Source organism: Corvus hawaiiensis, chromosome 26 (genome assembly GCF_020740725.1).
Source record: "Corvus hawaiiensis isolate bCorHaw1 chromosome 26, bCorHaw1.pri.cur, whole genome shotgun sequence".
NCBI lineage: Eukaryota > Metazoa > Chordata > Aves > Passeriformes > Corvidae > Corvus > Corvus hawaiiensis.
Genome location: NC_063238.1, coordinates 24,595,201 through 24,621,338, shown reverse-complemented (window position 1 = coordinate 24,621,338; position 26,138 = coordinate 24,595,201). Strand labels below are relative to the sequence as shown.

The 26,138-nt window shown below is 41.4% G+C and overlaps 1 protein-coding gene across 1 annotated transcript; it reads right to left on the bottom strand.

Annotated features, from left to right (window-relative positions):
• Positions 1–202: 202 nt before the first annotated feature.
• BAALC (BAALC binder of MAP3K1 and KLF4) lies at positions 203–26,138 on the bottom strand. Its single transcript, XM_048286920.1, has 3 exons — positions 25,866–26,138; positions 9,057–9,226; positions 203–3,901 (listed from the first exon to the last, which is right to left on the bottom strand). Exons 1-3 carry the CDS (start codon positions 26,029–26,031, stop codon positions 3,797–3,799), a joined length of 441 nt encoding a protein of 146 aa, XP_048142877.1. The 5' UTR covers positions 26,032–26,138; the 3' UTR covers positions 203–3,796.

Sequence of the window (26,138 nt, the reverse complement as noted above, 5' to 3'; positions counted from 1 at the left end):
GGGAATATATGTATTTCACTTCCTTTCATATGACCAAACAGTCCATGAGCCACAACCTGAGGACATCAGGTACAGAAATATTCTGATTCCATGAATAGCAGAGGTGGGAACCATTCATTATACCTTTACACTCTTTGATCTTAGCTTTAAAAGCTAAACCAACCACAAACACAGGAGTGTGAAATACAAGGAGTAATAGACAGACACTTTAAAATCTTTCTTTATTTTCATTTTCAAGTTTAAGGTCAATCTTCATTTATTTGCAGCTAAAATGAGAGTACAAAAATGTTCCCGTTAGTCTAGTTTGAATTTAGATGTATTTGCAAATAAAACTAAGCCTGCTTTTTCAAATACCATTTCTGTGCACAAATTATATAGATCATTCTTTTCATAAGGCATGTAAAACAGATTTCAGTTCCAACATTAAAATATTTTACATTTGGGTGTCAGAATTACAAACAGAAATTAAAGGTTCTCAAAAAAATGTGCCTGAACTGCCAAAGTACACACTAAAGACATTACAATGTACACATGCAGAGACATGCACAAATGAATATCTATATATATGAGCATACCAGAAAGATCAAAAATACCTGTATCCTGGTTTTTATGAAATCTCAGTCATTTAACTAACAAGAATGCATGTTTAATGCAGCACTCATATATTGCTTACACAATAATTATAGTTTCCTATTATGTCAGTACAAAATCATTTCAGTCACACAGTAAAATTGTGTGTCTTCTAGTCAATGTCCTACAGTAATGCTGAAATGATGAAATACATTAAGGAATCATAAGGGAGAAGATGAAGGAATAGTGCAAGATAAAGCTGTACTGAGTCTTTGAGAAGATTAATTTGCCTCATGATGAATTGCCAACTGTAAATCCTCTCTCTTCGTTAGACAATATCCTCTTTCTTCTGAGTGATTCCATTTCTCACATAGTGGAAGAAGACTTATCAGACAAAAATCCTATGTATACTTCACGTTGAAATTATGGAAACATGACAATGTTCCTTTCTGTTTAAAACCTGAACTTAGATAAATCATAAGAACTCACCATCTGTTGGCAAATCATTCCAGCAGAAAGTGTGTTGTTTCAGTGTACCTGTAGAAATCTTGATGTGCAGCCAAGGGACATCAAACATTATTTGGTGATAATGTCTTTTGGAGAAAATTAAATTTCAAAAATCCTGGCATATAAGAAGACAGAGACGTCCATAGGTCCTTCATCTGAAAGTGCATGTCTTTTAACATGGTCATTTTATTTTATGTCTTTGAGCCATTTATATTTGAAAGATGATGCTCAAAGAACAGGCCCTGTAAATAAGACTCCTTATTCCTAAGAGGGCTACCTGGAGTGAAGATGTCCAGCTGATTCTTTGGGCTTGCTTCTTCCACTAAAACCAGCACAGGAATCTATTTTTGGGACTTTAAATTGTCTAAAGTGGTATAGACTAGATTCTGTCGCCCTAATTATACAGAATGGCATATTATTTTATAAACAAATTGGTTGTTTCTACTGGTGGTTATCTCTAGTAGAAGGAAAGTAAACATAAGTATATCCCAATCTGTGTACAGAGGCAAGATCCGTATCTCCACAACATGCTCTTAGTTTTATTAAGGTCATTGGAAGTTTGCACATCAAGCACTAAGAAGCCTAGGACATAACGTAATTTCTTTTCGGCTACTGCCTAATGAATAAGAACAGTAATGTATTACATGAGGAGTGTGCATAAAATTGCTTGTTACTAAACATGGCTTGTACCACAGAAGTTGGATCCAATCTTTGAATGTCATAAAGCTAAGTTTCAGGATTTAAACAGGTTTATGGGATCTTGGAGTAGCTCAGGAATGTTATCACGGGCAGTCCAGGGCAAGCAGCATTTACCACTCTGCAGCTGCCAGCCACCCTGATGGGAAGTGTGGTCAGCATGAGCAAGGTCTGTGCTCTTGCCCAGATAATTGTGTACCGAGGCCATCTCCTGCAAACCATCTTGTCACATCTCATGTTTGGAATACAAGATTTAAGGGCTGCCTCGCTGATGGCTGCTGGCATGAGCCAGGGCTGCTTCATGCCTATGGGCTATGCAGCTCACGGGCTTCCTTCTGCGGTGTGACCCAAGCCATGTGACACATCTGGTCAGCACATCATCATTACATAATTTCTTAGCTAATAAATTATCTCACTGCCAGGACTCCTTTGTTCTTGCATCTACTCACTCTAATGTGGTATCCACCCAAGGCAACAATCTCTGAAGCAGCTTCTTAGACAACAAACCTTCCCTTTTACCTTCCTTCAAAATCCTGTTTACTCTTCAACACATCAGGATCACTATTCACTTTCTGTAGCATTCTTGTATCATATTAATGATATTTATACCGCACTCTCTCTGCCAGTAAACCCTTTTAGAATATGCTATGGTATGCAAAAGTCTGGCTCTGACTCTGGATTCCAGTTTGCCTTTTTGTTGGAGTAATTAATAAACAATTCCTGTTGCATAGACTTGTTGTACAACTAGGAAAGTAACTCACACACCTAACCAGCAAGCTATTAAAATGATCCTAATATGGAATAAACTGGGGTTCAGTTCACAATCCTATTTATACTTGTTTGCATGTTTGTATAAAGGACTTTTTACTATTCATACATGGATTTTTTTTCCAAATGCCATCTGTTTGTTATGAACAACTTTTGAATAGTTCTCTTAAATAGCCCTCTAAGGATACTCAAATGTCTGATGGGGAAGGCAAATAAATTTATCACTTTTATCTTCATGAACATGCAAACTCACAGAGAATATATATTATTACCTCCATAATAAGAAGTAATATGTTGAATTAGTTCCTAGACTTTACTACACTGAACATTTATGTTCCTTTTAGATATATATTTATGACAATCATGGAGTACTGTGACACAGAATGCTCACAATGTATTAAATAAGTTATGCACAGTGAATTAATTATATCTTATCAAAGAAAGTTTCTTTTTTGAACTGATATTAGAATATGGCTTTTTAAATTGTGGTTATTTTCATGTAGTGTTAATGGTAAGTTTTTTCCAAGTCAGCCTGAGCTTCAACATAATTAAAGGGGCATGTATAAAATAACCAAGTAGCCATAACTCTACTTGCCAGCTAAGACTAAGACTTTGAAGTAAGGCTGATCAATATGAAAGTTACTGTTTTTAAGACCAAAATTATGTCAATACAAACAATAAATAAAAACTAAGTAATTGAAAATTTAATATATAAAAAGGTTACTGTATGATTTAACTATATATAACCAATATATATATAGTTGAAAGGAGATTTAGTAGAAGACTAGTCTCACTTTCTTGAGATGTCTGGGTTTGAGTTTTAAAAAACATGAGTGCTTTAAATGAACTCTGTGGGTTTGAATGTGCACACTCAAAACCCTTTATGACTAAAAATGCAGATTCATTTGTTCCTCTCCTGGTTTTAATTGCAATGAGCTGTACCCCTTGTTATCCAGCCTCATCTTAATAGCAATGCAGAACAGGACATACACAAGGGATAACATAGAAGTTAGTAAAAAAATATGTCATGAATTTCTGTGTATGTCTGTGTAGTGCCACTGCTTTAGACAAATGACATCTGAAGATCCTAAAGTGTTTGTAGTTGGTTTCCACAAGACCTGCTTCTAGAGGCACTCAGCAGCAGCTGTCTGCTGTATTCAACCTGGAACACCTGGAGATCTTCATGTCTTCAGTGACTGACATTTAAAGTGCAGTGAAGCATTGTTAAGTCCATCCTCACCTGCAATTTTCTTCATTAATTGGCACAGTTCTTGGTTTTTCTTCTGTCACTTTGTCTGATGCCTTTTGTAACATTAATGGAGACTTCTTGTGTGGACATTTTCTGTGTGTCCCATTTACTCTGTGAGGGTTTTAGACAGTACAGTAAGTTCCACAATGACAACAGAGTCACTGATGATTGCCCCCTAATTTACAAAAACAGTTCTACTTAATAAACAGAATGTCTCCAGCATCCTTCACACATCCTTCTACTGTGATGCAGAGCAACTTCCTCATTCAGCGTGGACACAAGCTTTTATACCTGCTACAAAGCCAGTGGATGTCAGTAGGCTTTGGATCAACCTTCTTGACTATAATTTTCATCTCTACATGTGTGTACTCTAAAAGCAGGGCAAATAAATCTGGTTTCAGTCCAGAAGTGAAAATTAGAGGTTCCTTTTTATGTCACTGTGAGTAGTGCATCACTAGCCTGAGACAGAATTTTCTGTACTTGATTTTATGTTTCTGATAGGAAAATATGGTTTTAAAGTAACACTTAGTTCCACCTGCATACAAGACCCAAGCACAAAATATACCTTTCAGAGTTTCATCAGGTTATTTTCAATATTCAAATAAAGTCAGTCTGTCTGAGGCATGCAAGTGCATCCCTAATTTAAATTTATACTTTTCTATCTCCCAGACTGTTTGCTGCCATAAGCAATGCACTATAACACACTGGATAGGTCTAACAAAGTGCACCCAGCTCCGGGCTGATAGAGACACACAGCTGATTAGGTGGGTTTGATTATTGCACTGCCAGTGTTCCATGAGACTATTTTTCAGTGTAATGAATGCCAGGTAAATTAGGCATTATTTACATGGTAAGAGTGCCAGGTAAAATAATGTCTGATAAAGTTCTTTTGACATAAGTGGAAGGTACATATATATTGCAGAGCAGCACCTGGAGTTAATTTGCCACTGTGTATTATTTCACATTTCTGCAGCCTGAATACACCTGCTCCTTTGCTGTCTGCTCCCCCAGTGCTACTGTTCATGCAAGGACTTGCCAAAGACTATCATGAGAATCAAACCAGGTTACTGTCAGTCAAGGACATAATATGGATACCACCTTTCTTGGGGGAGGTGTCTGACCATCCTTGTTACCTTCACTAGTATAGCATTCCTTTCTTCATCATCATCACCATCATCATCTTTTACTTCTAAGTTGTTTTGACATTACTGTCATGAGAGGGTACTAATCTCCCAGACAGAGTCTGTGTCAAACCTTTTCCCTTTTGACAGCACAAGTTGGACCCTGTCACATAACCAGGTGTCAAGGGATAAAGCAGATGGCTGCTTTAGAGCCTGATGCAGGAGAAAGTGAGAAACTGAGGTGATGTGATTTACTCCCTGCTAGCCCACAGGCCAATGGCACAACCCAAGTCTCCCAAGAGCACCATGTGCTGCATTGCGTTGTATTATACAACATGTCGAGATAAAAGAAAAACTGTAGTCAATATGAATGTTCAGGTGAATAAAATGGGTACCTTTGGAGTTGCAGAGGATAATCACCTTTTCAACTTGAGGCATCTAAACTTAGGGTGTTCACATTATCTGCTCATCTTGTGGTTCCCTAAACAGTCAGTGGAGAAACAGAGATGCAGAATGGCAAACCAGAGCTGGAGCCTAAATTAGATACTACACTCTCTCTCTAGGAATATGTATTTCTTTTTTGACTATAAGAAGTTTAGACAACTTCCTTTCTTATGCACATGCATTAGATGTGGAGAATAATGTAAATGCTTTACTTATTATCAGAAATTTTCTTTGCACTGAGCTGCAACAGCACAGATGTTACTGAATGTATTTCAGCTAGAAAATGCAGGAGGATATCTTCAAAGTCATGGGGCCTCGGGGCAGGAATCCACACTTCACTGAGTAGTACCATTACAGTCAACACTCACATTATTAATATGTTGTGGGAATTTGCCCATACTTCCTACTAAGTGCAATACAGAGGTAATTTTCCATTCAATTACAAAATTAGACAATTTTCTCGAACAGTGGGACAGGTACACACTAATTCTCAATTGTGGCCAAGTCTTTTTCAAACTGGATTAATAATTATGTTGTTCTGTTTGACCATATCCAACCTCACCAATTAATTTTTCTCTGTGGGCTAGTGGCTATGACAAGCATTTGGGTTTTTCATTTACAGAAAGCCCATGGCTCTAGATGTCATGTTGCCATGGAATGTGTCCCTGTCCACCTGGAGGTGCAGTATCTCCTGAAAAGATGCAGCAGTATCTTTTATGTCACCTGAGAATATCTTTGTACTAGAGCAATAGAGAAGATAATAATACAATGAAGGTATAAAATAAATAGGCATGTACTGATGTGTTGTGTGTTAGCAAATGCAAGGTGAAGGTCAATCCAAACTCCCTTTTTCATTTGCTCGGACCCGTTGGTTTAAGGATGTGACTCCCAAGATGGGACAACTTCTTATGGGTTGGGTGTAGCAGTTCCACCACAAGCTGTGCTGAGGCACTTTCTGTGGAAAATTCTCAAAAGACAAAGCTCAGTGAGGCGTGCCCACATTGGCAGTAATTCAGCAGAAACAAACTATGTGCATACCTGAGGAGCAGGGGCACCAGGGGAGCTTGTTTCATGCATGAGAGAGGCAAGAAACAAAGGATGGAATTGCACAGAGGTGTTGCAGTCATTCTCTGTTTAAAACAATGCAGCTAACAGGAATTAAGCCAAAGGAATGACCCAAATGGTGACCAAAAGCTGACATTTGCTTTAGCTTGAAAACACATATTCCTTTTCATATGCCAATGAAGTAAAACCTGTACATGCTTTTCATGTATATAAAGTCCTTCAAACTCCATTTAAGTGTGAAATTACATCAGCTGGAACTTTTCCCCCTCATCCTCAAAGAAAACAATATAAATATTACTTAACCAGGGAGGGAGGTCAGAGGAGACTCTACCTTTGTGTCCTGGGATGGTCAACAGGCTGTACCCTCTCCTCCCCCATGGGGACACCTGTCAGGTAAGCTTTATTCCACAATAATTCTGTTGCTTATGCTTTCTGATACCAGTGCATTTATCAACAGCAGTTTGTGGACCTTACTCTGCTCAACAGGCAAGAAGTTGCCCTATTTGTGAATGTGGAGCCTCACTGAATTTGCCCAGACTTACAGTGCAATTCATGCCGGTTTTGCATCAGGGATTGCGGTTGTGACCAGACTTACTGCGCTGCCACACTGCGCCTCTGGCACCTCACCAGACCTAGAGTGCCAGGTTGGTGGCTCTAAAATATTGTCTGTGAAGGTCTCCCAGGATCTTGGACAGGCAGATAATACTGAGTAAGAAAGGGAAGGCCTCCAGTCCTGCTACATCTGCAGACAACACGGAAAGCAAGGGGGTTCTCCCTTCCCTAATTTTTTATGTGACAGAAAATTGGTGTGGTCGGCAGGATTGCCATGAATAAACAGTTACAGAAGTATGAATGTGCTCCTTCCCAGGCAGGCAAGGAATGGGCCCAAAAATTCTGGACAGGCAAAGCAATTATTTGTGCAGTATTGGAGGCTCACTTATCTTGCACACAAAAGGAAATCAAAAACTCCCTTCTCGCCTCAAATATATCCTATATAGAACAGGCTGCTTTGAAATCAGAAAATGGATTATTAAAGTCATCACTAGCTTTTGAGAGGGAAATAAAAGAAAGATCTGGAACCCAAGAACAAGCTTATAACTGAGAAAGATAATTTTGAGATTCTACTCGCTTCAGCAGAGCATAGAGAAAGACAATAATTGGAGAAATTAGTTAGGAAAAAGCCACAGCAGAGTGAAACAAGATCTGAGAGAGGAAATAGAGGGCAGGAAAACAACTGAATTGTTACTATCTTTAGAAACCGAGCAGCTGCAGAAACAGTTACAGAAAGAAAAGGAGATAAAGCAAAAATTGGAAGAAAAGATAGAAATTATGCTTAAGAGGGCTGCCAATCCAGCCAGCATTGTACAGATAAGAAAACCAATTGTATCCCCTGAATAATGGTGAAAAAGCTGAGGGACAGTGGCCACTCACCATTGTCTGCAGAAGACTGAATGCCAATATTGCCCCTTTAACTATTGCTGTGCCAGATTTTGTGGAACTGGAAATGCAAGTTCAGGGAGCATCCTATTCACAGACGGCAACTCTAGATGTAAAAGATATGCTGTTTGTGATTCCACTCTAGGAACACGTCAAGGCTAAATTCATGCTCACCTGGAAGGGAGTGCTGTGTAACTTTGACAGATTCCCACAAGAATATAAACATTCACCCATGACTGCACATTCTGTGATTGCCAAACTTTTACAGTCTCACTCTCCCCAGATGTGAAATTAGATGATGACTCCCCTGAAAAAGTAGGGGAAGCAGCAACAACAGCATGGCAAGCACTTCTCAAAGTAGAAATTGAGATTCCCCCTGAGAAATGCCAAGGACCACATAAAGGACTTTATCTGCTGCATCTACAGACAACCCAGAAAACAAGGAAATCTCCCTTCCTCAAATTTTTACCTAATGCCTCCTCAAATGAGAAACCAAGGAAGCAGTAAACCAGCCATAGGTTTTGACTTTCTTTAATCTGCAGCAGCTCCGCAGCTGCTATGCAAACAGGGCAGCAAGTGGAAACCCATAAGAGACAGGTAGGTGGGTAGGCAGCTGTGACAGGAGAAGGCTGGTCTTTGGTATAGCCCCAAAGCCTTGTTCTTACAATGTATACAATGTACACAAACGCATAAGTGAGGGGGAAAAGGGGGAGGATCTGATCCAAAGCCTGCTGAAGTTATTGAAAAGACATCCACTGACTTTTTCAAGCTTCACGTCCAGCTTTGAATGAACCAGAGTTCATGCAGTGCACATATTTTAAGCAGAACAGCAATTAAGGGAAAACATGTTCCCTTTCAGATAATTAATCTAAATAGTTTGTACAATACATGCCACAGATGGACTGAGTTGGAAAGAAATGAGCGTGGGGGCTTTCTTTACTGTAGCAAGTGTGTGTGTGTTACTCTGATTGACAAATAGAGCGTCTATTCTGTGGCCATTCAGGCATGAAGCGTTCTCAGAGGTGCTCAGCTCAATCATGCCATGGCTGTAGTGCAGCCTGGCACCATTTTCTCCTATCTCAAGACATTAAATGCAGTTTAATACTGCAAAATTCTGCAAAAAGAAAGGCTGTCACAAAAGTAACTTAGACCTGGTTGAAGCTAGTGCTGGCCATTAGGGAACATAATTATACTCATACCTCTGTGGTCCTGAAGCCATTCTGTCTCTGTGTTGTAGCTCCCATGCTGTGGACCATGGGGTTTGCACACTGAGAGCCACAGTTGTTCCTCTTCTCGGCGTTCAGCATTCCAGCCGTGGCTGATGTTGTAGATACACCCGTGTGACCCAGTTTCCCATCCTCCAGAGGACCTAGTCGGGACACAGGGAATTGGGCAATTAATACTGAGGAGCAATTTGCAGCTGCCTCTGGCCCTCTCTTTTGCCACGTTTTGTGATCGTGTCAGTGATGCAAGGTGTGGTACAGTTGCACAGTGCAAACAGTCTACCTCCCTGTGTCATCTTGATCCTCACACTTGACATCATTGGGGCTTTTTCCTATGGTCCACTGCTTTGTGAAACATTGGCTCAGAAAACTTGGAAAAACAGTCAATGAGTGCAGCATATCACTAGATTTTTGTCACCTGCAGGTCTCCATTGGCTTCTCTACACACACAGCTCCTTGCATGACCGAGAGCTGAACTTAAAACCCAGACAAGACTCCCTTAAATCTATTCCAGTTCTGGGAAATGAAGGGGTTAGATGTGATCATGACAGATGAGATGAATATGGATGGAAAGGTTGCTCTATTCATGGCCTTGCCTTGAATATTTTTTCATTTGAAGTTGAGAAATTTAGGAAAAATTTATTTCATGCTGTTTTGTCTATCAGCAATCAAATAAATGAGTAATTTGCTTTCTGCTCTAGCTGCGTGGATACACATGCATTGTACAACATGATGTTTGACAGCATAAATTAATTTTATCATCTTACTGCATTAACAAAGGTCAGTTTTCATTTATGGTAAGTGCAGAGCACTCAATATCTGGTTGCAACACTGGGTCTGAAATCCAAATGCAAGGAGTACGTGGGAAGCATGACTGTTTCTCTCAATTTAGTTTTTGTCAAAGCTGATTTATGAAGAGCTTTATGTTAAAAAAGATGCAAAGAAGGCAAATTTACTAACCAGTGATGCAGGTATCAAACCTAGAAAAATTAAGGAGTCATAGACACTAAGTGAGAAAAAAGTATGTGGAAAACCAATGACAAACCATTGCTATTTGAAGTGACATTGTATAATCAAAACCTTCTGCCAATAATCAGGTAGGAATTCAAGTCCTGTGTTAAGGGTATTAAAAAGGAAGCAAAGTCCTGAATTCTTTTTCAGAAATCTGTAAGAAAAGATGATTTGTCAGTAGAAGGCAACATTTGTCAGTATTAGCTAGCAAAGGCAATGACTGAATTCAATAAAGTTTCAACCAAATATTCAAAGCCTTGGTCTTGAAAATATATAAAGATTTGTGAAATAAAAGGTCTTTAAGATCTCTTCCGACTCAAGCCATTCTATGGTTCTGTGAGTTAAGAAATCTAAATACAAACTAGTCACTGCATTTCCCTGAGCAGTCAGAAGATGGAGGCAGAGTTTTCCAACGGCGCTTTAACTTGTGGTGGTTAACTAATAATCCTGTCACGTAGTTTTTGATAGGAAAAAAATGAGCTGAAGCTTGAAAATACTATATCATCATTTATTTTTTTAAAAATACTTCTGTCTTTGGAAACTGCCTTTTCTGCTAGATAGAAAAACTAATGTTGTTCTAAGTTTAGATGCAACTTCAGTAAGACAACAGTAAACTTCACCTCTCCTGCATTTTCCAAAATTCCGCACCTACTTATGTTTTAGGTCTTACCTCTTCCTATCACTCCACAGTGCCAGAGGAGAGGCAAAAAAAAGACTTGGTGCAGAGCAGTCAGTGGCACAGACTGATATCGTAGACAAAGCCGGTTGTCAGGAGGGGAGATGGAGAGGCAATGAGCCACGTGTGAGTCTGAGTTCTCAGCCAGGACTTCGCTGCTTCACCTTACGGTGGAGCTCTGAGAACAAGCTTGAGCACAGCTTTCAACAGGCAAACTGCACTAGGAATTGCACACTAATTCCATTAACTGACTCTTTGACATTTCAAACATACAAGTTAGGAGTTTTTCCTTCTGTGGAGCATCCTATGAAATTACTTTCCACCATGTGTCTCTTTGGCCATCTGGCCTCTGACTAAATTGTCTGGTGAAGCAGCTGTCAGCTAAAAAGCCATTTTGTTATTAAGTACAATTGTTTGTTTATCAGATTGTGTTGCATCTTTTGGTCTTGCATAGAATAATTTTTCTTTCATGAATCCATTTCTGGAGGGTGATGGAAAATCTGAGTCCTGAAAATAGTATATCTGGTTCATTTTTTGTCTCTGTTAGTTTGCAGCCTGAGCATACTTGCTGCATCCTGCATTGCAGGGGTGTGACTTTTTTCACAATACTTGTCAGAAGTAAACCAGGTATCAGTATTTGAGCCTTCCACTATTGCTACTATATTTTTATATGGATGACCTGGTGGTCACCAACACTAGGCAAAAAGATTTTTTATTTTATCCTGTAGTATATTTGCTATTCTGAAGTCAAGCAACTATTTTAGAATTCAATTTCATTGGCAAATAGATGATTTAGAGAGTGGGCAACAGTTTAAAGACTTTGGTGAGTTGCTCTTTATGTATGAGCACCAAGCAGAAGTTACAGTGAGAATGCATAAGCAGCAGAGTTAAGAGCATGAGATTTGTTTTGGCAAGTCATAAAGCAACACCTATTTTATAGACTAGATACACAACACAAAATGATGATTGCAAAACAGAGATGATGTTAAAAAAGGATTAGGAACACATGGTTGCTTTTAAAATAGCAAATATTTTTGCATTGGTATTTAGGATTTGCCACAGTACACAAAAAGGAAGTGTTAACTCTTGTATGTACTATCTGGAATTTACAAGCCAGCAGGATAGCAATACTAAGGGTCTTGCCTCAGTGTTGTTTAAAACAAGCAGACTGTTGAGATATTTATGCCATCCTCACAGCAAGGGGTTTGGTAAATAATCTCCTTGGTCTTTCGCTCTAGAGCTTCAATTTACATCAGTGTTGTTGAATCACTGTAGACATTTAAATGAACGGGTTCAGTAAGGTTGTTTTCATTCTCATCTTCTCTTTCATGGCACCCCTGCTAAAAGGCTGGGGGCCTCTTTAGGCCAGGAAAAACAGCAGATCCCATCTCAGTGCTCTGTCAAATACATATATTTTACTTTCAAATGAAATGGCAAGGCTACAACATTCTCATGGCTCTGTTCCCAAAACCTGGGTTTCTGTGTGATTACTAAGTGCCCACGAATGTGATGGTGAACCTTCCCTCAGGAATGGCTGGTCAGTGTTTGGGGGACTGCCAGGCCTCTCCGTCTGTGGGGAGGAATGGATGACAAGTGGCTGGTATTTCATTGTATGTAATCAGGTTTATTTGTAACAAACGCACACGAGTTCTCTCTCAGTGACCACAGGGAGAATACCCATGCAGCAGCCCCATTGCTCACAAATCCACGTCTACCTTTCCAGCACAAAGTGTGCCTAAAAGAACTTGTCCTCCCGTGGCATTGTTTACCACCACCTTCCTCTTCACTTGCTGGGCTGCACAGGCATGCTAAGTCTTGCCTTTCTTACCAGGCCAATAAAAATCCTTTAGGCTGCAGTCTGACAAATGCTTTTTTTTGGTAGCATCAGGGGGAAAAAGGATTATTTTAAACTGAAATCAATCCTAGACTTTATTCTTCCCCCAATGACGCAAGCAGTCAGACTGGTACAACTTGGGAGGTAGCACAGGAATTAGAACAAACAGCTGAAAGCAGCTTAGGTTGGTCTGTTCTCCAAGAAAACAGAACAAACAAAACCATTTTTGAATTTTGAATGAGTTTTCATAAATTGTCAGAGAGCATCATCGCAATTTTGTAGTTTAGGAGATAGATATTTAAAATTGCAGTCTGAAAAATTGCTCACATATTTGCAAGCTTATGTCCATTCAAAATGCTAAATCATGTAGCTCTAAAAAACCCCCCACATTTACATGGGGAGGGAGCTGTCTAAGAAAGCTTTGAAAAGAATCATTTTAGTAAAGAGGGTGTTCATCACAGAGAAGTCAATGAAAATGTAAAATATGGAATAAAAATTTAAGACATTAGACCTGTATTTCTTATTTTTTCTGTTTTCTTTTATTATAATGACAACACTAATGATAACAAAACCAAGGATAAACATTGCATACATGCTGCTCTAGTTCTTCATACAGCCTGGTTACACCTAAGAATTCAAATTTTTCTTAATGGCAGTATCTCATAAAGAGGAGAGGAAATTTTTACTCTTAACTCTTTCTAACCAGATTTTTGTATGAGGATTTTTGTATCACCTTTGTATAAAGATGGTGTGAAAAGGGGAGAAATCACATGATTAATTCAGTTTGTGAAAGTAAAACTGGTCTAAAAAGCAAAGTAGTGTCATGGATTGACAGCCAGCACAGAGAGACAGAAAAGAGATCTAGGGGGGATAATTTTGTAGTCCTTAAATATCAGGACCACAGGCAACTTCTCAAACCACAAGTAACACATAGACAAGTCTGCCTGGATCTCCTGCACAGACTTCATCAAATGAGTAAATCTTAGTAAGGTTCAAGATGACCTGAAAATTTCTGTGACTAAGAAAATCAGCAAAGCTGCAGTAGCTAATGCTGTCAAAAAGTTTGAGCAGGGTATGAAGCCTTGTAGTAAGGAGACAAAGTTAATCTTCGCCAAAAGAATCAACTATTTGTGGAGAAAATTATTCCATGTGTGTTTGCCACAGTATTCTCCCACTTCATTTTAAAGCAACAGGTAGTGACCGAAACAGGACATGAATTCTGACCCAAATATGCTCTAGATCTGACCCAGTACGCATGAGACCCTGTGCTGTCACGTGTTCTGTTATGGAGTAACAAGCGTGCATTTGTTTAAAGCGGGTAGCTGCTGATTAGTGTGCTGAATTTATACCTTTGAAACTGACTATGAACAAACCAGTAGGGTTCAATTTTCTGGTTCAGCAACACCCTTTTTTATTTATCATGACTGTTATCTCATGCATAATGCATAAGATGCTGGTTTAGAAGACGCCTGCCTAAAAAGAGGCTGCACTGTAAAGATGGACTCTGAGAAAACTCACAGTGAAGACAAATGAAAAGTGTTATCACCACATACAGGTACTTCCAGAGGAAATACATGTTTGCAATCATCACTGACTTTCTTGCATTTAATGCTACAGAGTGATAATAAGTACAGAAAACACTGAAATATCTGTTTTCTCTACCTGTTTTCCAGATTTGAAACGATATCATTTTGGGAAAGCCATGCATCTGCAGGCCTGAGGGCTGGTACAAGCTTCTGCTGCAAAAACAAGACGTAGCATGGACTGATAAAAAATGAATGGAGTGGAGGCTGTGACAAAAGTCATTTCCTCCAAAGCAGAAGCCTCAGGGATCAGGCCAGATGTTCAGGAAATATGCAATAGCTCTTTTACCTAACAAGTAAGAATTTAGAAACTTTTAGGCATAGCAGAGGGTGGGTTTGTGAGCTAGGATGAAGGATCCAGATTTACAGATGGATGACCTGCTGCAGCAGGAAAATACTATCAGAAACAATGTTTTGTATAAGCAAATACAATAATGCAATAAATTTGCTGCCCAGACATTCAGAGAATCCAGAATGGTTTCTCTGAACTCTAACATGATATGAATTTTAGACAGCAAAGCAAAATACAACCAACATATTTGCATTTTCTGCACATTCGGGAGGTCTCTCCAAAGCTGTCTCCAGGCAGGCAGGGCTGAGCCATGCCCAGGCACACCGCAGGTGTGGGGAGGCAGCCAGGAGCTCTGTGCCTTCCTCCCTACTTACAGGGGGATGCTTGTTTGAAGTGAGCTCACCCTAAAGCCCAAACAACCTCTCAAGCGGCAAACCTTGATATCACTTGTATGGCCTAACTTTACAAGTACATGCACATGCTAAATCTTTGTATATTGGTATATTTCAATTTCAAACTGTGATAGAGAATCACAATATAGCTGTCTTGTAAACAAATTAAACAGTGTTGAAATCATGTCTGTGAAATAAAGGTGAATATAAAATTTATATTTATTCCAAATACAAAAAGCATGCTGCAACATTCTTTAACGAATGTGTGGTCATTGCAAAGCTCCAGACAAATGATTCTACATGGCAAATGGACTCCAGAAGCTGAATAAAAGGGAATTGGCCTGACCATTGTCATAAGTTAGCAAGCTGAGTCTCGGAAGTGATGTTCTTCTTACAGCTTCCTCTGGGACCTGACAGAACCTATCAGCTGGCCAGTTTGAATATGGACAATTCTTTAAGCCACTTAAAATTGTGACCGCCTCTGTGATCCACACTTAAGAATAGACAAACTCCCCCCCAAGCTCTCTCTCGTTTCCGGTGCTGGGACAGGTGGCTGCGGGCTCCATGTGGGGGCCAGCGGGCCCGGCCAGGCCCTGCTCGGGCCAGGCTGGGCCGGGCCACGGCCATCCTGGAGCCGATGGGCCCTGTTCCACCTGCCGACCCCCCTCCCCCCCACTGCCTTTCTGTGAGCAGTCGGAGTTGCTTGGATCCCCCCCCCCCCAACTTCGATAAGCCACATTCCAGCTGTAAGGCCGAGGTGAGATTAACCCTTTTATTGCTGTGAAGAGCTGAAAACCTGAGGGAAGAGAAAGAGGAGATGCTTAAAGCTGAAATTCCGTTGTGAAGCTATGATATATCAGAGTATCCCATTGTAATTTCATAAAGATATGGGGGGTGGAGTGTTCAACTCGTAAGCAAAAGCACCTGCGCTGAGATAGGCAGATGCTGACACAGCTGTAATTTCATGAGAAGTTTGGACAGGGAGAGATGGACCAGATGAGGACTTTTGCTCCAAACGGGAAAGGAGAAAACCTCAGTTCCTAGAGATGCTCCCAGAGATAGTCCTAGAGATGAAGATGAGGAAGACCCTTTGCTCCCAGGGAAGGAGAAGGGCCTCTGTTCTTAGAGATGAAATGCTCCCAGAGATGGGTGAAGAGAACTTTTGTTTCTGAACGGCTCAACCTTAAAATTGCACCCCAAAAACCTTCAAGAGTGGACCCTCAAAAGCAGTTGTGGGAAAAGCTGCAAGTCGGGGGAAGGGACTCACATGGGGAGCAGAGACTCCTCTTCCTAAATGGACTGAACAAGATTTGGAAGTGGGCGGCTGTCTTGTTGGGATAATCATTTCATAGCACGAGCAAGAAGAGACTTCTCCTTCTAAATGGACTGAACAAGGTTATTATGGAAGTGGTAAACAGACTGAACATCCTAAGGGTTGTCTTTTTACATTGTCAGTGGGAGAAGGGAGGAAGGTGGGGGGAGGAGGAGAGTTCTGAAGGTGTGGTATAATTTTTTTCCCTCTTTTAGGTCTGTTATTAAACTTCTTTATATTCTTTCAAGTTTGGTGCCTGCTTTGCGTTTCTCCTAATTCTTATCTCACAGAAGATAAACAGTAATGAGTATTTTGGACCAAACCACTACACCATGAAGGGAAGATACAAAAGGTAAACTTGAGAGAATTGTAATCATGGTGCTAGGCAAGGACTTAACGCCAGAAAGACAACAGAGTGCAGTGTGTGAAGGTACAAGTTTTGATAGCTGGAACAAGACAGAAGAACTGAATTTTCACTATATTGTGAAATAAGCATCAGCAACATTTTGGAAGACCTTAAAAGCTGAGTACATCTTTTGCCTGGGAAAATAGTAACACAGAATGGATTAAGCAACTAACCAGTGCCACATGATGTGCCAGAAACAGATCACTCCTTCCTCCAAAGTGAATAACACACAAAAAGCAAAGCTCTGAAGTGCTTTACATAGTACTGGATTTTAGAAGGATAGAGTGGGGGTATTTGCTTTTCCACATGCAAACATACAGGCTGTGTTTCAGTAAAGCCCATGTAAAATGCACATTAAAAACTGTACCCTCCATGCACAATACCTTGTATCATGGGTCCAAATTATGGCAAATCAGCCTGTTTTCCAAAAGTGCTGGCTTTTGGCTCAGTGACTGTCTGACCCTTTCCTTAAAATGCCAAGACAGAAGTACTCCTTACAGGAGAGTACTGTGTGTGATGGAAAACAAGCAGCAGGCTGCTGGCTCTCTCTAAGTCATCCTTCCCACAGTGGTACCCACCCTGTTCTGACCAGGGGCTTAGAGCTGTAGGGATTCACATGTTCTTTCCCTCTTCTTTACCTGGGCTTTCCTTCTCCTTTGGGATGTGGTAATAAAGCATTCCTCGTTATGATTTAGACTAATTTCCAGCATAGACATGGAAAGCATTACTATCATTCTTATTACCCAGCTTATCACACATGGAATTTTAAGATGAGCAAATCACATCATTTCAATTAATTACACTGAGAAGCAGCAAAAATATTTAGGCAGACTAAATATAAATCCTCATGAAAAGCATTTAAAGGTACATGAAATGTGAGCTGAAATGACTCTTCAGCTTTGCTCACCAAGGTTCAACAGCTGGAAATTGAAGCTAAACGTTCCAGGTAGTACATTGCACATTTATTTTAACAGTGATTAACTACTGGGATAATTTACAGAGGCTTAGGCAAAATGTCAGCCACTGGAAAAGCTGTAAATTCAGTCTCAATATCCCAAAGGTATGCTCCTTGTGGGAATTAACTTAGGAAAGTTCAGTGGGCTGTATGGGCAGGTGGCATTCCCAGCCTTACAGTCCATGAATACACAGAAGGATACTGCTGGCTTAACTGGTTCACAGTGTGACTCTGATCATAAAGTGCCATTGACAAAACCACCACTCAGGTTTTCTGCTCAAACCCTTTCAGACACTCTCCCTCTCTCACTATCCCTCCTCCCCACCACATGCTGCAGAGACAGTGTAAAACCTCTTCCTTTAGTTCATGATAGACCTTTGGCTCTCATTAACTAAGAATATTTTTGCCTTTAAAGATTTCAATGCTGTAAAAAGAGTTTTTTTCCACAGGGAAATAATGTGGAGAGATGGTTCCAATTCCAATCATCTCTATTGATGCTCAACAGCCTTTCTGCTTTCTGGTACTGTGACAGCTGGGAAAGCCTTTCATGTAATTCAAGTGTTCCTGTACATGACATTTTTTGTGAATTTACTTTATCAGTCGGTAAATTATTATACTGGGGTAAACTGTGAGTGATCAGTCCACCAGCAGGTCTGCTTTAGACTGTAGGAGGGGTTTATCAAGACTGTTGGCCACTAACTAAATGGATACTAATCAAAGTCTGAGAGGTTTTGTGGAAAGGTTATCATAGTTTGGGTTGGCTGATGTTACAGCTTCTGCAGTGTTTTGAGAAAGTCCCAAAGGCAGAGAGTACAATGAAGAAGCTGCTGGGGAAGGGGGAGGCACCTGGAGAGCTGTGTCCAGCTGCTGCCCTCCCCTCCTGTCACAGGGGTGAGAGGTGGCTGTTCCCACCCGAGACATGAGGATGGGTCAGAAGGCTTCATGCAGTATCTGAACCACCTACTCTCAAACAAGACTGAAGTTTTTCCAGCAATTGAGTCTGATATATCTCACAGAATAGCAAGCTGAAGGGTCATCATAGAAGAAAATTTCTCATCTTTCAAGTATCTTTGACACTTTTACTTAAGTTCTGCTAGCTATGGATGCATCCTTTTTTTATGGCAGTGGATATTTATTAAAAAAAAATAATTAAAAAATACTTCCAGAGGTGGTGGGATAGATTGCTTAGTATGATCTGACGGGCCAAATAAGTATCAGTGCCATTTTTTAACTGAAATGTGAAATTAAACCACTATTGCACTATCAAATGACAGCAAAGGTGAAAGCGTATGGAATGGAAGAATTAACAGCTAGGGTTGGGCTGAAAAATATGGTCATTACAAAAAGCTGTATTTATCATCTGAGTCTGATTTTTCCAATAATTTCAATGCTCTCTTGTGGTGCAATGGTTTAGGCCAATACTGTAGTCCTTGATCAGCTTCTATGCTGAGCAAACTCCGAGTATATGATGTACTGGTTTTGCATGGCCTGGTTTTTGGTAGCCAAAAACCACAGAGGCGGCTTTCTGTGAGAAGCTGCTGGAAGCTTCCACCATGTTTGGCAGAGCCAATCTCTGGTGCCTCCAAAGATGGACATGCTGCTGGCGAAGGCTGGGCCAAGTAGAAATTATGGTAATGCCTCTGTGATAACAGATTTAAAAAGAAATCAAAACAAAGTTGTAGTGCAGTTGTAATTTTCCTGCCAGAGAAGAGCAGAGTGAGAATATGTGAGAGGAACAACTCTGCAGACAGCAAGGTCAGTGGAGAAGGAGGGAAAGGAGGTGCACCAGAGCTGAGATTCCTCTGCAGGCCGTGGCGAGGCAGCTGTGCCCTCGCAGCCCGCTGAGGTCCAAAGGGATGCAGAGATCCACCTGCACCTGTGGATGAGACTCACACTGGAGGGGGTGGATGCCTGAGAGGAGGCTGTATCCCCTGGGAGGCCTGTGGAGAGAGGGGCCCTGCTCCCATGCTGGAGCAGCCTGGCCTTCAAGGCCCGCACCCTGTGGAAGAATGACCCACACTGCAGCAGTCTGGAGAGGACTTTGCCCGTGGGATGGACTCAATTGCAGCAGTTTGCAGGGAGCTGTTGCTCATGAGATGGACTCACATTGGAGAACTCCATGGAGAACTGTCTCCTGTGGGAGGGAACCCAGAGGAGGAATGCAGCAGGGGAATGACTCCTCTCCCTGAGCAGGAGAAGCCTCGGGTGATGAACTGACTCCATTCTCTGCCTCCTTGCACCACTGAGGGAGGAGATAGAGCTGGGAAGGAGGGAGGGGTGTGGAGAAGGTGTTTTTAAGGGCTTATTTTACTTCTCATTATCCTGCTCTGATTTTGTCAGTGTAGTAAATTCCCTTCATATTGCTAAGTTGAGCCTGTTTTGCCCATGACAGTATTTAATGAGTGATCTCTCTTCCAGTCCTTATCTCAACTGTTGATCCCTTTGTTAAATTTTCTCTCCTCTGTCCAGCTGCGGAGGGAAGTGAGTGACCAGCTTTAGTAGGTGCCTGCCTTCTGGCCCGGGTCAACCCACAACCATGTGTCAAATGGGAAGTGGAAATGTTGAGTGGTTTTAGGTCAGTGGATTGACAACCATCATTTATTAAGAGATTACTTATCTAATTCTATAATTTTCCTCTGTTGCTACCTAGGGTTCTTTATAATTCCCTGATCCATTGACTGATACAGAAATAAAATTTTTTGATGGCAAAATTAACTCTATTTCCAATTCTAAGGGAGACATACTGCTGAGTGGTACATCAATGTTAATTGCCTTCCATCCTGCAACACTTCCCACCCCTCTCCTCCAGATATGCTGTGAAAAATTTGACTAGAAGTTCCTAAAGCATATAGCAACAGTTAATTCTTCTGAAGCAGCTTCTCACAGAAACCAACCCTGTACCCTGCTCCCTGTTACAAAACTACCCATGCAAATACAATACATTACTACACCCAAGGTCTGGACTACGATAGAAAGGGAATTACTGAATACATCTACAGTCCAGGAAGAACTGTGTTTATTCACTTTTACTGCAATTCTGAACTGTAATAAGGCTATCTCCTGAAAATATCACATCAGAATCACTGTTCTAGTTGTTTATTGTGATGCAGAGCAACTTCCTCATTCAGCGTGGACACAAGCTTTTATACCTGCTACAAAGCCAGTGGATGTCAGTAGGCTTTGGATCAACCTTCTTGACTATAATTTTCATCTCTACATGTGTGTACTCTAAAAGCAGGGCAAATAAATCTGGTTTCAGTCCAGAAGTGAAAATTAGAGGTTCCTTTTTATGTCACTGTGAGTAGTGCATCACTAGCCTGAGACAGAATTTTCTGTACTTGATTTTATGTTTCTGATAGGAAAATATGGTTTCATATAAGATTTTGAAACAACCCATTAATAAAAGAACATAAGACCATAAGAGCACAAAGAGATCCTGATATATCCATGTAATGCACTGATCCCTCTTTTCCTCTTGAGCTAAAGCAGATGGTTTATTAAATATTTCTCTGCAGTCCAATTAACGAAAAACACTCTGCTGCACCGGGTTTTTCATTTACAACCTGATGGTTGCTTATTTATTTCTGTGAAGCTCTTAACTTCGCGTACACCTGGTAAACGAGGGAGCGGATGACGGCAGAGCGGTCCGAGCCTGCGGCAGTCCCTGTTGTCGCGGCAACTGGGGCTCGCACAGCCCGGCCCTCGGCTGCGGCTGCTCGCAGCCCTCTGCCGCAAACGATGCAAAACTGACTGTCCAAAGCTTCTCCAAGAAAGGTTACCTCTGAAACGCTGCATTTTGCATACTGAGTCTTGACCAGAGCCTAGCTGCAAATAGGAGCCCTGTCCACAAAACTTCCCGGAGTTGTCCAGCGAAACAGTGGAGCAGCAGCATGAGCCGGGCATTTAGCCCCAGAGAGCAGAGCAAGAATCGTTCATAAACACACGAGCGTATTGGGGCAATTATGCAAGATAAACTGTTAGCCAGCCAGTGGCTAGACAACGATATAATTTCTCCTGTATTCCTCTACTTTTCTCTATTTATTTTACAAAGGACTCAATTAGCTATTTTGCTAATGTCTTCACTAGGGGTTGAACTGATCCTAAATTGCAGGTTTCATTCCTGACAGACTATTTACTGCAGTTATGTCTGCTGATGCCATGTGCAAGTTTTCCTCCTGAGTACATCAGGCAAGTCTGTGTGGAATACAAATAATGATTTCTTTAATATGCTTCAGGAAAAAATTACTTCACTAAAAAAAAATTGTTAAGTTCAAAGAGTAAAAAGCCCTTTTTTTAGCTGATACTGTGAGTCACATAATGATAAAAAAAATCAACAAATATTCTACTAGTTGAGGAACCAAACAAGTCAGTCCTGAGGCAATCAGTGTTCAACTTTTCGGTTCTGACACAAGAGAATTATTTTTTACTTGGTTGCTACATCATTTAAAAATTAATTACTTTTATTTGCATTTCAGTAACAACCCCCATTAAAGACTGGGGTCTTACTGTGCTGGTTGGTGTGGGAAAACAGTAAGGAGAAAGTCTGTCCTAAGGCACTTGCAGCCCCTGGGGTAAATTGATTGTAAAGTCTCTCTGACCACAAGGCAACCTGCCATATCCACTCGGAAGCACTTCAGGTATAACAAAGGAAAAATAATTGAATACAGCAGCTAACGTAGTCAGTGAAAATAAAAAGAACTAGAAATAAGGTGGCTTTGAACCTGCTTTAAAACAAACAAAATTCTGGTAGAGTTGATATTGAATGTGTTTATAGAGTACTTTTACAGTCCTGGTTCTGGGAGTAAATTGTACATCTTAAATTACTAGGCTATACGTATACATATACATATACATTTCAGCAAGTCATCCCAATATAACATAACAGACTGTGCAAACGTGTTCCAAAATACTTGACAGATTTTGTGTGCTTTCTGTGAATTCAGCCTCTTCCCCATGGTTTGCTTGTAACCCATGGTGACTGCCCTGGGGACTCATCTGTACCTACAGATTATTACTTCCTCAGAAAGTCATTACTTTGCTAACACTTCGACTTAGCTGAATCAGACCCTCTAAAGAGAAAGCAATTTGTGCAAAGAGTTGCAAGGATCAAGGAATGGTTACCAGGCAGAAATGTAGTCTATTATTTTCCCCAGCTATAGCCTACGCAGTAGCTCAGTCCTGTGAAAAGTTCTTTGCTCACATAGCAATGGATGTTCTTCCAAGAAATAGCTTTATTGTAGGGGCTTACTGTGACTCTCCTTTTTTTCTCCCTCACAGAAGCCACTCACCCTATGAAAAGTACGTACACTTATCTTACAGAAAATGTCTTTCAATCTCACCAGCTGCAGTGCTTCATGAAGTTCTTAATTACTTTTCTATTCCTCTTCATCCATATCAGGTTACCCTGTTCCTCATTGCCAAAGCCTCAGCAGTGTACTGCAACAAGTTACAATCACCTATATATGTGGTTGTTTGTGACTTCTCGTCACCTAAGTCACTTCTCATGAACCTAAGACCATCTCTCATATTTTAGCTATGTTATAGCAACTAATACTGTCCTATATGTCTTCCTGTAAAAAATAGGGAGATTACAATACACTTTATAAAAATGGATGTAAAAAGTCAAGTAGGGAAATTAACAAATAGTCTAAGAAATCAATTGAAATTGAAAAAATAGAAAAGCAAATGAGAAAATGAAAAATCCTCAATACTTCCCTTTTAATTTAATAATATTTTAGCTTCCAAAATGCTTTGGTAAAGGTACAAACATTTGGTTACAGAAATACATATAATTCAAATGAGAGCAGGCACAGAAAGCTAAATGTACTAGCTGAAAAAAGAGAAGGATGTGATGATATTTGTGGTGGTATGAGATTACTAAGATTAATATATGGTAGTTACTAACCCTTTCCTCATTGATACACTCTCTGATCCTGTTGATTGATATATGACATTCTTTCATCCCTGAGTAATTTACCCCTCTTTGCATTTTGATGTTCAGTTCTGTTGTTTTTTCTACTTAACTGAGACATGTTGACAATCACAACCACCTCTTACTGCTTTTGTCGTTCCCCAAAATATTTCTTTCATTCTATCTCTACTTCTTTCTCTTCACAGAATTTCACCAATTTATTTCAAGTGAAAAATTACAAAGAACAACTTCATCCTCTTTCCCAATCCTCATTTGGCTGGTGCCCCCTTCCCTGGCTGCCTCCTTCCTTTCTGTGTCCCAGTTACAGAGTCTTCCTACCTTGACTTACGTCAATGTCATCTCCCACTTCCCCATCTCTCCCATCCTGCTCTTGTCCCCTCCCTCACTCTTCTTTTTTGTCTATCACTCTTGGGCAGTTTTCAATTCTCACAATAAAGCTATGTTTTCCTCTTCATGTCTTAAACCCATACTTGACCTCATTTGCCCCTCCAATTGCTCCTTCCTCTCCCTTTCATCTGTAAATTTACTTAGAGTGCTGTTTCTAGTCCCTGGAGTACCTCTCCTTATCCCTATTTCTTCCCTACCTCAAATCTTACCCTACAACATCTCTCCGTGAAGTACTTCATGACTTTTGAGGCACTAATTGGGAGAAGTGTGTGTTCCTCAGGTTCCTTAAACTGCTGCCACCACAGGTCTGTTGACGAGTGAATCTTGCCCTAACTAAAATCCTACTCATCCTTTTTGCTCCTGCTCTGTCCTTTCCTCATCGCTTTCCATCTAATCTCTTCTGCAGGGTTTTCTTGTAAAGCTTTTCATGCCCTAATCAGTCTCTACTGGTCTTGAGTGTTGTTCTCCTCTTCTTATCTCTGGTATTCTCATCTCTAAACACAAATTCAATTATCACATGTTTCCAGGAGAAATACTTACTGATCTATCTCTTTATTACCGCCTATTCAGTGTCAGATCTTGGACTGTCTGGCTTCTGTTTATGATGTTTAGGCACCAACACAAAAAACATGGCTAACATAATGCTAAGTGGGGGTAAAAAGATAACACTCTCTTTAGCTTTCACTGCTGGAGATAACATTGCTACCTGTCATTTGAACTTACTGGTCAGCATCATCTTGAACCTCTTTAAATTCCTTATCTAATCCTCTTTAATATGATATCTCATAGACTCACGCATTCGCCTTCAAATGATCAAAATTTCCCATGTGACTTTCAGAATATTTCTTTAGCCTTCAGGAGTACAATATGGACCCTTTGTGACTTCTCCCTCCCTGTCGTATTTCAGTCAGCAGAGAGTCATGATCTCCCTATTCCGGCTGGCCTGTGATGCCCACCTTTGTGAATTTTCACTCCTGCACTTCCATAATTTCTTCCTGGTGCTTTGTTACTTTCTACAAACGTCTGTAAAGCTACTTCTTTTCATCTGAAGCTGCCTATAGGCATTTACTGCTTTATATGGAAATTTTAATCTATTTTGGGTAGCAACAATATCTAGCACAATGAATTTCTGGACCTAGGCTGAGATTTCTAGATACTGCTGCAATACATAATAATTCTTAAAACATTTTAAACTGCACATCAGAACAAAGCTCCTCAATCCCTCTCCCATATCTGTTGCTTCTGTAACACCTCAGGTACACAACTAAGGATGTAGCATACTGACAAGAACTGGGAAATTCAAACTTGAAGGTCTGCTCTTGTACAGCCCACCCTCTGGTCAGCTTTCTGTGTATCAGAAGGCATCAGAGGTAGTGTGGAAGAAAGCTGCGTCTTCCCTAATCTCAACCTATTTCCTAATTTACTTGTCTTGCAAAAGAAAAAGCCATGTACAGGAAGAACCTCGAGGACCAAGCTCTCTTCCCTTCTGGTAACATTGTTCCACAGTTGACGACGTCTATGTGCTCGCGCTCATAGCCGAGCACCGCCGTGAGCGGGTCTATAGAGCCCGAACCAGCTCTGGCAGCCCAGACCCCGGAGCGCGGCGGGGCCGCTCCCCGCGGGGCCGCTCTCCGCGCTGGCCGGTCCCGGCCCTGCTCGGTCCCGAGGGCCCGCTCTCGGAGGGGCTGGCCGGCCAGGGCAGACGCTCGGAACGCTCCGAGCCTCCGCAGCTTCAGCGCAGAGTTGGGCGCCTGCATCTCTTGGGGGGGCCGAAGTGGCGGAATACGTTCTCCTCACAGCAGGAGGTGGATCGGCGCACAACCCCTTCATGCACGCACACCGTGCGTGTGCAGGTGTCTATGCAGCGTGTGCAGTTGCACATGCGGCGTGTGTAGGTGCACGTACAGTGTGTGTCGGTGCACGTACAGTGTGTGTAGGTGCACGTACAGTGCGTGTCGCAGCCGTTCCCCTCCCCGCCGTGCCCGCTCGCGTCTCCTTCACTCACCGGGGCGCGGGCCGCCTTGCTCCCGGCCGGGGCCCTCGGCGCTGCCACCCTCCTGCGGCGGGCTCTCGGAGTCCGTGTTGGTCAGCCAAGTGGACTCGGTCTCCCGCGTCCAGCTCTCGTAGTAGCGGGGCTCGATAGCGTCGGCCCGGCTGCCCCCGCAGCCCATGGCGACGCCCGGCTCACAGCTGCCGCCGCCGCCGCCCGGCCACCATCGCCCGCCGGGCACGGCCGCCCCGCCGGCCCCGCTCACGCCCTCAGCCCCATCCCTACTCG

Coding starts and splice junctions, on each gene's coding strand:
- BAALC (XM_048286920.1), bottom strand. CDS start 26,031: ATGGGCTGCGGGGGCAGCCGGGCCGACGCTATCGAGCCCCGCTACTAC. Junction 9,227..25,865: donor GCAAGGCGGCCCGCGCCCCG/GTGAGTGAAGGA, acceptor TGTCCCGACTAG/GTCCTCTGGAGGATGGGAAA. Junction 3,902..9,056: donor ATGGCTTCAGGACCACAGAG/GTATGAGTATAA, acceptor AAACCCTCACAG/AGTAAATGGGACACACAGAA.